We start from the raw sequence: 12924 nt of genomic DNA, 5'->3' as shown, positions 1-12924 counted from the left end.
GAAACAAAAATTGTTGAAAGAATTATATACTGTTAAGGAGTAATGCATTGTAATATTTGTTTAGGCCTTACACAGCTGTCCATAGAGTTTGTGATGAGGAGGTGTCCTACTTGAGCTATTATAGTAACCATGAAACAATGATGCAAGTGATATTACAGGAGCAGGCTGAACGTGCCAGGAGTCATCTCACCAAAGTTGTTCAGCAAGCTGCTGTAGATTGTCGACGAGACTATCTGTGGAGCTGTCTGATGAATCAAGGTCTGAAGGACCTTGAAGGAAGTGGAGCAGGATCTAGGGAAGGGGTCTGTACCATTATTTCCAAATTTTAATAAAGTTGGTTGTTTTTGTTGAGAAGCATTGCAGATATTTATCTTCACTCTCAGTTCAAGAGACAAAATATCCAGAGTCACATTGCAGTTTGTGAATAAAACAATCCCAACAGTGAATCATTTTCCTCTTTGCTTAGCATAACGTGCAATTCATTCCTTTCTCTTGTGTGTTGTCTTCGAGACTTACAACAACATAATGACAGTGGTATAACATTTCAGTTTGATAAACCAAAACTGGTGTTCATTTCTTAGATATTCTCACCAAACAGCACATATGGTATTTGCACACTCTATGTGCACATCGCATACAAAGCACTTTGTAGTAACCCGTTCATGATGTTTGAAACATGCTTGGTCAGTGCTCGCAATTTTACCAACAGCATTGGAGTATGTACCTACAATATGTGCACTGCATATTTAGCATTGAGTTAGTTACAAACTCTCTCATTACATGCAACCATGTGACCATTCTTATTTACTTAGTTTTAATAGTATAACTTTTAATATAACATTTACATCTACACAAAATTTGACAGATTTCTGGTAAACTGTACAAGTCACTTCTACACGAAATGTTTTTACAAAATATTTTTCTGTGAATATATATAGTACTTTTACTAGTATTGGTAAAATAATATAGTATCATTTATTATTCTGTCAAATGGTAGAAAGTAGTGCCAATGTAAAAAACAAGCAGAAACAAAGATAAACAAAAAAAATGCTGCACTGTTTCAAAAGATCCCAGGGTATAAGCTTTAATGTAGATTTATAAGATGTACTCTAGGCCTTAAAGGATACACTGTATTAGTCTTAACCTCCACTTGGAAGTCTTGCATAAGAAATAAGAGTAGCAATAGATATAGAAATAGAAATTAGGAGAACAAGATGTGGGTGCTCAAACCTACAACATTCCACATATGTATCACCCTCCATTGGCTGCAGACAATGGTAGGAATGTAACTGCATTCCCAAGTAAAGAAGAAAATTACCTGAAATAAAATAAGAATAAAGGAAATAAATTAGTACCATTTTGGGGTAAGTAAGTTGAAAACTTGCCTCTTGAAATTAGCATTTCAGCTCCAGATATGGTAGAAAGGCACTAATTGATAGCATAGCAAATGAACTATACCAGTATAGCTCCCAACTGTCACTCATTCATGAAGTCTACTGTGACAATCATGTTCTACACAAACCTTTATGTGCTGCAAGGTGTACATCTGCATAAAGTAGTGCCAAGTTGTTAAATGACGTTATTACAAATCTCAAGTAAAATTGCTCTAATTTTTATTTCTTTCTATTTATTTAATACATCGTTATTTGTTACAGATTAATGGATTTAATAAAGAAACTTTAAATAAACTAAAATTAACTTTTAATTTTTTGTATCAGTATTTCAACATTACTGATAAAATATTGTAATTTATTACAAATTTTATAATATCTGTTTAACACTTAAAGAATAGTGGCACGTTAATTACAAATTATTAAACAAAATATGAAAGAGGAACTTTCTTCTAGAGTAAACATTCTTCGAGTATGTGTCAAGCTTTAGCACATGCATTATGAAGGCTTCCAAAAGTGTGAAAAAAAAATTATTACTTTTATTTCTAGGTTTCTTAGTGCATATTGTAAAATTACAAAATCTTAAGTATTGTTGTGCATGACATGGTTTACTGTTGTCAACAGATCAGTATGATTGTGAACTTTAACTATACAGAGCTTATAGGTAATCTGTTAACTTCATCTTGTTTCTTATTGCCTAGTAGTGAATGGACATATGTTCTTTGAGTTTCTGAAATGAAGGGATTTCATATCCAACTATCTTAAATTAAAATTCTTGTATTTGTTATAACTAGAAGAGATAAACACAAATTTAGAATTTTTATGATAATTTTTCCAGTTTTTAAATCATCACTGTACATCAGAAATGGATTTTTTACAACACTCCAATTCATAAAGGATTTCTTTTAATTATGAAATATTCAGTTTTTTGTGTTTTCTTTAAATTGTGTTCTTTGCTGATACTACTAGTGAAGTTTTCAGATATTTATCTTAATTTTGTGCACTTTTCCAAATAAGGTAAAACTATGAAAGTAGGTTAAACATTTTTATTTCCTTTAAGATTTTGTTTCATTATGTTATGAAAATGATCATATAATCACAGATGCATTAAATGTTTCACTACTACATTTTCAATTACTAATCTGTCCTCATTTCATTGATTATTTATACCAGTTGTTTGGTGGAAGTGCAAGTTTTAGTTATTTTATTTTTGTTTTAAAATTCAGTCATTGTAAGTAGTGCAACAAGATTGTTGCTAAATATTCAGATTCAATCTCAACTTTATTTCAAATTTTAGATGACAACTATTTAAATAAAATCATGTCACTAACAAAATATCCTAATTTTCACAACAACTACAGTCATCCAATACCATCAACTATAATGAGTTCACAGAGCTGATGAAACTAGTAAAGACTGTAACTTTGAGTGACCTTGATCCTCAACTCTCTGTTTTCGACAACATGCACATTTCGTGGTACCAACGTTTAACTCGAGTTTTAACAGTTAAATATGCAGACTCGCATGTGTACTTTGTGTCACCTGATGGGAATATCATTTATATGGTAGGTAAATTTAATGTGACTGAAATTTAAAATTTTTCTTGTGCATTTATATTGTTTCAGAGTTTTATATTGATGGTTTTATATTTTTAATATGTTCTCAGACGTTGTGTTTTATAATGAATTTTTGTAGTGGTAGCTAACAAAGATATATACCATAAACGTATGTCATGGTACTAGGCAAGTCACTATTATGTGTGTGTTGGTGTTGTCTAATCAGTTACAGCTTCTTTTAACGTTGCTTTCAAGATGACTACTATATAAGCAGAATGAAGCAGTATGAAGTCCTTTATTTAAAATGTTTTACTAGGACCTTTCTATTATGTATAGTCACTACTGCTATTTGAGCTATATGTTAATTACTTGGAGACTATTTTGCAAGATGTACTTATAAATGGAAGTATATAAAACATTAGGTTTTAATATACCTAATATGCAGACCTAATATACCTAACAAGTTCTTGTAAGTAGGATTCATGGAAAAAATATTTCATGATGTAATATTAATTTATTAATTTTTAAGAAAATTTAAAAGTGCTGTGCATGCCATTTTATATTAATTAGTAAGATAAAATAGTAACTTGGCTTACCTATGAAACATTGAAGGCTTTTGCTGTAAACAAAACATGACTGATAATTTCTTATTGTCTTTTACATGATGCAGCATATGCATTACCCATAATTCTCCAACCTCCTACCTTTCATGCGGTCGCTACACATGTGATGTGATAGGGAATCTTGCATAAACTCTATTTCCCAACATTAATTTATATTTTTGTTTTGACATTCTTGCTGTTATCTTTACTGTGATTTTATTTGTTATGCAACTATTGGTACAAGTCATGAAGATTCCTAATTTGCATTACACATCATTTTATTCTATTTATTTTTATAATGATTGATTTCTTGCTCACACCTAATCACCTTTAGAATATGAAGAGCTGATATTGTCTGTTATAATCTCCTGATGACTTTTCTACTGGTCTTTTGTTTGCTCTCAGATATGCTCTGTATTTACCCTACTGAACATGCTTCAGTTCTGTCTGTGGGTGCTTGTCATATGAAATGTTTTCTGCATTTGAATCTTACTTCTTCCACATTCTTATAATACTGAGGTTGCAGATGCTTTTTAAACTAGTTTTGTATACATACACTTCATGTTCCTCTTTCCTTTCTAAGTTTTTTTACTTTTATAATAATAAATTATTATAAAAGTATTATAATTATTATAATAATTATTAAAATTATTATAATAAGTATTAGTGAGAAGAGATTTTACTTTGTCCCATCATTATCATTTTTCTACTCTATATTGTTATAATTGTTATATTTATATAATTGTTATAATTTTTAAGACATTCTTCTCTTTTACCATTACTAGCTGTTCTCATTATTATTTTACTAACAATCACGTACACAGTTTATTATCTTTACCATCTATGGGTCTTACTGCTATTGCTTCAATTATCCCTTGACTCTGTTGCCTATTGAGCTGTGTTAGAGTATTCATTTTTTAAAGAGATAACAGAATGTACAAGTTTGTAGACAGCTTGAATCGGTAAGGAGGAAACCTTTATTAGAGATGTATATGCAGTATGAAATATAGAAGTTACAAGTCTGTTGGGAACTATTTTTAGTAGTTTATAAAGTATTGCAGATAGATATACAAGTGTGTTGGGCTAAGGATTCTTGTACAGTAGGTGTCTATGATTTGTTGGTGATAAATTTGACAATAAAGGAACAGCATGCACTCCACTTGTTTTTAAAATAATATATATTATATATATGCGTATATACAAACATTATTTACACTATGGAGATCATTGTTGTATCTTAAACACTGTACAGTTTGCTTCATGTCAAAACCCTGTTTAGGCTAGTTCAGTTACTTTACAATTCTATTATTTTTCTCTTTTTATCTGTAAAATTAATTTATACTGTGTGAGTTACTGCAGTTGTATCTTGAACTTCATTAATTTTCTGGCTTTTGTCAAAGTCTACACAAGTGGATTCAATTAGTTTGAAACATCCTTTGACAAGACAATTTATTCTACTTAACCCTTTCAAACTGTTAATCTGGCTCTAGAATATCAATCTTTAGGCCATTAACTCCCACAACAGTTAACTTTGTTTTCTAACATTTCTGTCACTGATATTCTTTTTCACATGACTTATGCTCTGTTTCCATTTGTCTGGTTGCAGGTATTTATACATCTATAGGCCTTCTAGAAATTTCCATAGCCTCTACATGAATAAATTGCAAACACAAAATTAATTAATTAATAATGTTATCTATGCCAAACAGTCTTTCATATCTGACAAAACTGTTTATAAATTATTTTTTAAAAAGTGAATTTATCATTATCAGATTGTGTGTGTGTGTGAATCTTCAAAAAAAGAAAAATGGAACCTCTTCGTTTTTGTTAATTTTGATATTTCACTTTAACTTGTTTCCCTTTAATTGATAGTTTGCTGGTCAACAGAAGTTAATATGGTTTTAGGACTTCATTTTCATTCTGGTCATCATTCGTTTCTAGGGTCTTGCATGTGCATTTTTTATTTATGCTCACTAAAGCTATTCATACTTTTAGTATGGCCTAGTGTGGATCTTTGACTCATTCATTGATGGTTTTTTTCTGGGTGACTTCTCTGTTTCAGTTTTTGTTAGTCATTTCAGAGTTTTGTTAATCTGTAGAATCTTTCCCTTTGTGTTTCTTGGGTTCATCAAATTCTTTGCTTTGATATTCTGTTCATCATTGAAATTTGATTGGTTTTGAATCTGGTAGTTCCAAAACTTTTTCCACAAAATGGGGATATTTGTGATGTACGTTTTTCATTGGAGTTCCACTCTCATCACTTACTGGTGTCAAAAAAAAACAGGAGATTTGGAGATTGATCTGCTTAATCCTGTGAATGTCTTATGAAAGTTCCTTCATCAAAGTTTTTTGAATAATGAATACAAATGCTTATTTACACATTCTGATTCACCCATCTTCATTATTTTAGTTATTGTAGTTATTTGTCAGTTCCTATTCCTCTCTTTTCAGACTGATTTCAATAATGTGTAGTCACAGCATTAGCTATTCTTCTACATGCATGCACTTTTACACACACACACAAAATTTAGACATATTCAGTATTTCTCTAGATGGGACCTAAAATCCTATTTGCCTTAAAGCTAGCAACAGCACACTATTTGGATGGCTTTAGCTATTACACCAAGATCTGTTTTCTTCATAATACTTAAGATTACTCCCATCTAAGTTATACTTAATTCGTATTTGGATAACCCACAAGCATTATCATACACTTATTGTAATTTGAAATCATCTGCCATGATCCTTTTGTAAATCAGCAGCATCCTCTTCACAGCTAGCAACACCTAAGACCTTAATATAATTTGCAAGTTTAACTAATTTATTGTCTACGTCATTGTTGCAAGTCAAAAAGAGAAGGTTCCAAAGATTAAGCCTTGAGGTGTACCCCATGTGTAACATTAATCCAATTGACTGAGCTCCATTTGTAACAGTCCTCTGCTTTCTGTCATCTAGCCACTCTTCTATCCAATTTATTAATTTCCACACCTATAGAAATAATTTTTTGATTTTTTTTTTTAATACAATCCTTTTATATTGCACTTGGTAAAATACTTTCTTAAAACCCAGATGTACCAAATCTACACCCTGATTCTCATCTACATTAGGACTAATGGGTCTGTTATTACTGGGACAGTTTTTATCACCTCTCTTGAAAAGAGGAGTTACTACATTAGTTTACTGTGGTACCTGCCTGCTCTTCAAGGACCAACAATAAATAATAAGTGACTCATATATGCAGTCTTTAATTTCCTTCAAATACCATGGGGAAGTATTATCTCGTTCTTTTTTAAACTTTCAAATTTTTCTTAACTAGCTCAAAATTAATGCATTCACCTTGTATGATCTCATTTCCATTTATCAACTGTTCGTGATGTGGAATACTGTTTAAATCATTTTGTAAAACCAGAAGAATATGCAAAAATTTAATAACCTAATCATATCATAATCATCAAATTCTAGCCTTTCTTTATATCCTTCAAGACTCCTACCCCCATTATATTTTGTGTACCCTTAATGTACTTAAAGAAATCTTTACTGTTAATTTTTACATTTTCAGCCAACCTTTTCTCAAACATCTGTTTTAATGTCCTGATTTTTGTTTTATAAACTTTCTAGATCTTCTATAATCTTTTAATACTCCTGTTACACCAGTCAATTTAAATTACTTAAATTTATATTGTTTTCTTTAATTTATCTCTTAAACTCTTTGTAAGCCAACCTGTCTTTACTTGCAGCTACTCCCTATTTTGTTAGAAGGAATATCTTGAATCTTTAAAACATTTCTGCATCTGATCAGATAATTGTTCTGGCTTTTCTTCAAAATTTGTATTTTTGAAACTTGTAATCATATTATCGTTATTCCTAATCTTCGTGAGGCAGCAAAACCTCAAACCTAATACAACAATGATCATTTGCACTCAGTTTCCACCTTTCTCAATTAAATATATATTTAAAGTTAACAATAGACCTAAAATAGCATTTTTTTTCTAGTGGGTGGTTTGACTAATTGTTGGAAAAAACCCATCCTGGACATTTTCCATGAACCATTCATTCTTCTGGTTTGACTCTAGCATTTCCAAATCTATATGCCTGAAATTATGACTTCTTTAACAGTTGGAATCTTAATCTCATTGTAAAGTTTCTCACTAAATTAATCAGTATCATTTGGTAGTCTGTAATAATTTCTCACTTGAAGCCTTTTCTCTTTATATACACTAATAGAAACACAAGTGGATACAATCTTCTTGCCATTATCTTTGATGTTCTCAAAATTCAACATGATCTAACTCACATTTTACATATAAAGCCACTCCTCCCTCTCTCTTTAATACTCTATTCCTATTAAATAACCTGTAACCCTGTATTTCAAAGTAGTTTGTCATCAGAATCATCTACATTTAACCATGTTTCAGTTATTCCCATTATATCAAAATCCACCATTTCTACTAGTGTTCTAAAGTCCTCTGTTTTATTTCTTGTACTTGTAGCATTACAATAGTAACAAGTAAGCTTATTCTTATAACTACTTTTATATTGATTTTCTGTGCTAAACTTTTAAGTTTCTCTTATTCATTTTGTATTTAGCTTTTCTTACTTCCACCACTATCTAGTCCTAGTTTAAAACTTCCCTTACAGCTGAGTTAATAGCCTTAAGAAACAAGCCAGCTCCTACCCTATTTTAATGTAAACCATTCATTCCAAAAATCTCCTTTCTTTCATTGAACTGATTCCATAAGTCTATATAGCCAATCTGCTCATCTTTACATACTAACCCAAGCCTACCATTTAGTCCTAGTGACCTACTTATGGGTTCAATCCAACAGTTAATTTTTTGCAGTATCTCTGACAAAATTAAGTTATGAATTATTTCTTTAAATGCCTTTATCAACCCCTTGTACTTATTAGCTTCTCTGACCTATTCTTCCCTACATCATTAGTTCCTACATGCACTACAAAAATTGCATTTCTGCTAGCTCTTTTTATCAAAACTCCTGCTCTCTCAGTTATATCCTCCATCTTTGTCACTGGGTAGTATAATCTGATTCTTTTCTCCGTATTTACACCAAAGACTACTTTATCTACGGGCCTCTTTATCATCATACTTCTCCACCCCCTTATTTTCAGGGGTAAGTTTGCCTGGTTTGAATATTACATTTTGAAAATTCGTTTATCTCTGAAAAACTTTCCATCTCCCCATAGCTAAATTTTCATCATTAGCTAGCAGGAAGATAGTCTAGCAAATTTTGCTTGTTCATTAAGTCTCATGACTTACTGTGTAAGCATCAGGATATCAGAGAATTATGAGTAAGTACTGTGCAACATGTAAATGATGTTCTGAAATGCTTAGTGCACTATTTTGCACCATTTTTCTAAAAATGGAAAAAAATCTGAATATATATTTTATCGGATATTTTAAGTAACTCGTAAATATTGTACGTAACAATTAAATCAATGTTTATTGAAATAAGAACTGAAGTGTTATAGTACCATCCTTGTTACATTCTATACTTTAGTCATTTTTATTACAATTGCTGAAAGAATTTTTAATCAAACTTCCAAAATCTCATCATTTTTTGCATATTGTCATATGTGTCAGCTTTAAATAATCTGTGTACTTGAGTGTAAAGTTTCTGTATGAGTTTAATTTGGCATGTTCTTTCATGTTTTTGTTGAATATTCATTTTATTTATTATTTTATTTTAGACTGTTCTACATACCAGATGTCCTGATGTTTTTATTTTACTCTCAGTGAACCTTCATACCTATAGAACTGTAAGTTTAGTTAGTTAATTTTATATTATTTTGAACAAAGTTTTTTATTGTTTGTTTTTAAATATGAATCTTTATCAGAAATAGTTTGGTTACATTTTTAAATAGTTACACTCAGGAGCATAATCATTATTCTTTTCCTGAATGTTTGAAATATCTATTTTTATGTTGGCATATTACATCACAAATTATAGTGATTTGGATAAATTACTACACTAACTTATTGAGTAATGTAATGAATAGCATGTGTGTCATTTGTTTTCATGAGTTTTTATTTTACAAGATAGTTGGGTAGAGTTTTATATGGTTATGGGATGGGATAGGTTTCTGTAAACACTTTATTCTGTGAGACAATTCTACTTATAAAAAGGCTTTCATTAGTTTATCTAAAATGACAATGATTGTAAAAATTCAGTGAAAAAATGAATTATTCTTAAAGATATAAATAAATACGCGATCATCTAACAAAAGTATATATATATAATGTATGTATGTATATATATGAAGTGTTGATATAAATACACATACTATCAAATATATATATATATATATATATATATATATATATATATATATATATATAATGTATATATGGAATTTCTAAAAGACATGATTATGTAGCTATATTCATTACATATATTACAGAAAGTATATAATTCTGTTTACCATATCTCCAGTTATTATATTAAAAAGAACTCTATATGTGTAACACTTGATATTGTTAAAATCTTTATTCATTATTGTTTAAAAAATAGATGAAATTATTACAAAAATTATTAGATAATTGTCATTTCTTGTAGAATTGGAAAAGTTTATTATAAGCAATAAAAAAAATTGTAACATTCAAGTAATGATATCTTTGGTATTAATGTCTATAATTTAAAAATAAGAAAAGATTGCTCTTTATTGTAACAAACTTTTGGTAAAAGTAATCTACACATCATATCTATATAGGATAATATATAGGTGAAGTTGTACTTCAAGACAGAGGAGTGTTACTTTTAACAATAGGCTTTATGTGAATAGGCTTGATGCAAATATAGAAAGAAAGGACACAATTCAGATAGTAAACTTGAAGTTTTCGAGCCTTCATTAAACAGTTCAAACATGAATCCACATATTTAGAAGCTTTAGAAAAAGTTGTGCAAAGAGGTTTCAGTTTTTAGAGTGAACTACATGTAATAAGCCCTAGGTTACGGTTTTTGAGTAATAGAGTTTCTAGCATAACTTACGTTCTATTTTGTCTGTATCTATCTGATTTCTGCAACAGTTTGTTAGTTTTATTTAAATTATATAGTTTTTATTTTATTTTGTTAGGTTGATTTTGTTGTTGTTTTATCATAAATTCTTGCATGTGGTTTTTTATGTGGTTGGTTGTATATATGTTAGGTTATGGGAATAGCCATATATTGTATGATCAACAAACTTAGCTTCTTTTCCTTTTTTTTCCCATGCTTTTAGAATTTGTGTCTTGTGTTCAGACACCATGTGGAAGAAAACCATACACCTAACAGGCCAAATGTTCGTGTTTTAGCTGTTCAGTCCATGGTGGAAGATTTTGTAAATGGTTGTTGCTATCATTTATGGACTGGAATTGTTAGTTAAACGATATCTTTCTCTCCCCAGGTTAATAAAGCAAAACAGATGTACTATGAAATATCACGTTATGTGAGTTGAAATAAAATACTGAAATAAATTTTCTTTAATTATATGTATTAATAAAATAACATACAGAAAATAATAGGATTTCTTATATTTGAATGGTCATTATATACTACATTTTGCTACATTTAATGAATTAAAGTTGCAGGTGTTCAAAGAGGTTAGAAATTACAAGTTATGTCATGTAACTAATAATTGTGTTCTTAATAATTACAGAAGATCCAAACTAGTTTTACTTTAAAATATATCAGGTTGTTAATAAGTGGCCAAGAAGGTTCAATGTGAGAATTAATCAGAACTACTTTAAAATAACTTAGGATATTCAGAATAGTTTGATTGGTAGAATAGTTGTAGATTAGTTAACTATAGGCTTTACATAATTTGGTTGGTAAAAATCTACAGGTTATTTAAAACAATTTTATAAGAGTTTTCAAATTGTTTTTGTTAGAAACTTAATTTCTAAAACATTTTATATCTGATGGGATATACTTTTTTATTAATATGTAACAATGATTTTTAGAAATCTGTGAATTAAACAATAAAATGCATGGGCTAGTAATGTGTAAACTTTAGAAAAAACTATTTAAAAATTCAATAACTGGATTCAGTATTGTTATGTATATTTCTTTTCTTTTCTTACCAGTTTTCTCTACCTGTATATATCATTTTTGATGCACATACTGTAAAGAAATGTCATGTATTTCCTTTTAAACTCAAGCTATTAGGATCTGAATTTTGATAAATAAACCTATTATGATGAGTGTTAAACATGTTGCATAAAATTATATTTACAGTTAAAATAAAGTTTTATGATAATAAAGTATGTTTTCTAATTCATATTATGCTTCTTATCACACATTACTTATGTTTGAAATCTGGTCTGAATGCTAACCAATGGTGAAACATAAATAAAAGTGTTCAATATTTTGATTTTTTCCTTAATTTAATTGAAGGATTTGAAGAGTACAAGTTCTATGGAAAAGCAGAGGATTTACATAGTAATAGGTCAATTTTAGTACCAGCACTTTATCACTGATTTTATACTGGTTCTAGATATAAGTATTTGTATGCAATATATATTTTTTAAGCTTCTGTGGAAAAGTTCAAATCTGCATATTGTGTGTGTGTGTGTGTTGTGAACATACCAGTAAAATAATGCTCTATGTATGTGTAAGTAATATCTGTTTGAAATGTATTATAAAAAAATCTGTCATACTTGTGAAAAACATAGAATGTATATTTGCTAATATCTGTATCATATATTTCACAATATAACTTTCTGGCTATAAATAGTTTGTTATAACGCACATGCACACTTTATATACTTTTGTAATCAAACGTTTTACTCTGAAAATTTGCTTTACTATACGTATTTCATTCCTGTGCTTGTCCTTTAAAGCCATCTGTACTTCTCTTTAAACTATTACAATAATTAGATGACAATTTAAGGCATCTTAACCATTCAATTGGTCTCAGATTATTTAGGAAAATAGTATTGACTAACTGACATTCTGCTAACTAGTATAGAAGTTAATTTGAACATATATGCATGTATTCTCACTCAATATAAAATGATTGGTTGAAATTTTATTATGTATCACCTTCAAAACAAACTAAAATTTGCTTGTGCTAAATGACTTGTAAGGTGAAAATAATTGCCATGTGGCAACTGGGTAGGAACTAAAATTTGTAAATATAGTTTAACTTGTGAAGAAATAAAGTATATATTAATTGTGTACATCTGAATTCTTTCTTCTATGCTGAAAGTTTTTCCATTTTATTTTTGATTTTTTTTGTATATTATAATTATAAATTATACAACTTCAGAAATATTGTTGAGAACCTCTTTATAAAAAAAAAATGATATTTTTTAGACTTGGTATTATTCAACACTGTAAACATTACTGAAAGTTAATTTATTGCAAGGAAAATTTTCCCTCT

The 12924-nt window shown here is 29.3% G+C and overlaps 1 protein-coding gene across 1 annotated transcript; it reads left to right on the top strand.

Annotated features, from left to right (window-relative positions):
* The first annotated feature begins 43 nt into the window (after positions 1 to 43).
* On the top strand, positions 44 to 12721 carry LOC143243738 (KICSTOR complex protein SZT2-like). The gene is made up of 4 exons (XM_076487375.1): positions 44 to 302; positions 2753 to 2956; positions 9256 to 9324; positions 10783 to 12721. Exons 1-4 carry the CDS (start codon positions 138 to 140, stop codon positions 10924 to 10926), a joined length of 582 nt encoding a protein of 193 aa, XP_076343490.1. The 5' UTR covers positions 44 to 137; the 3' UTR covers positions 10927 to 12721.
* Positions 12722 to 12924: the final 203 nt, after the last annotated feature.

This window comes from Tachypleus tridentatus, unplaced genomic scaffold (assembly GCF_004210375.1).
Source record: "Tachypleus tridentatus isolate NWPU-2018 unplaced genomic scaffold, ASM421037v1 tig00692189_pilon, whole genome shotgun sequence".
In the NCBI taxonomy this organism is placed as follows: Eukaryota; Metazoa; Arthropoda; class Merostomata; order Xiphosura; family Limulidae; genus Tachypleus; species Tachypleus tridentatus.
The sequence above is the reverse complement of the archived record's forward strand: the minus strand, read 5'-3'. Positions and strand labels throughout refer to the sequence as shown.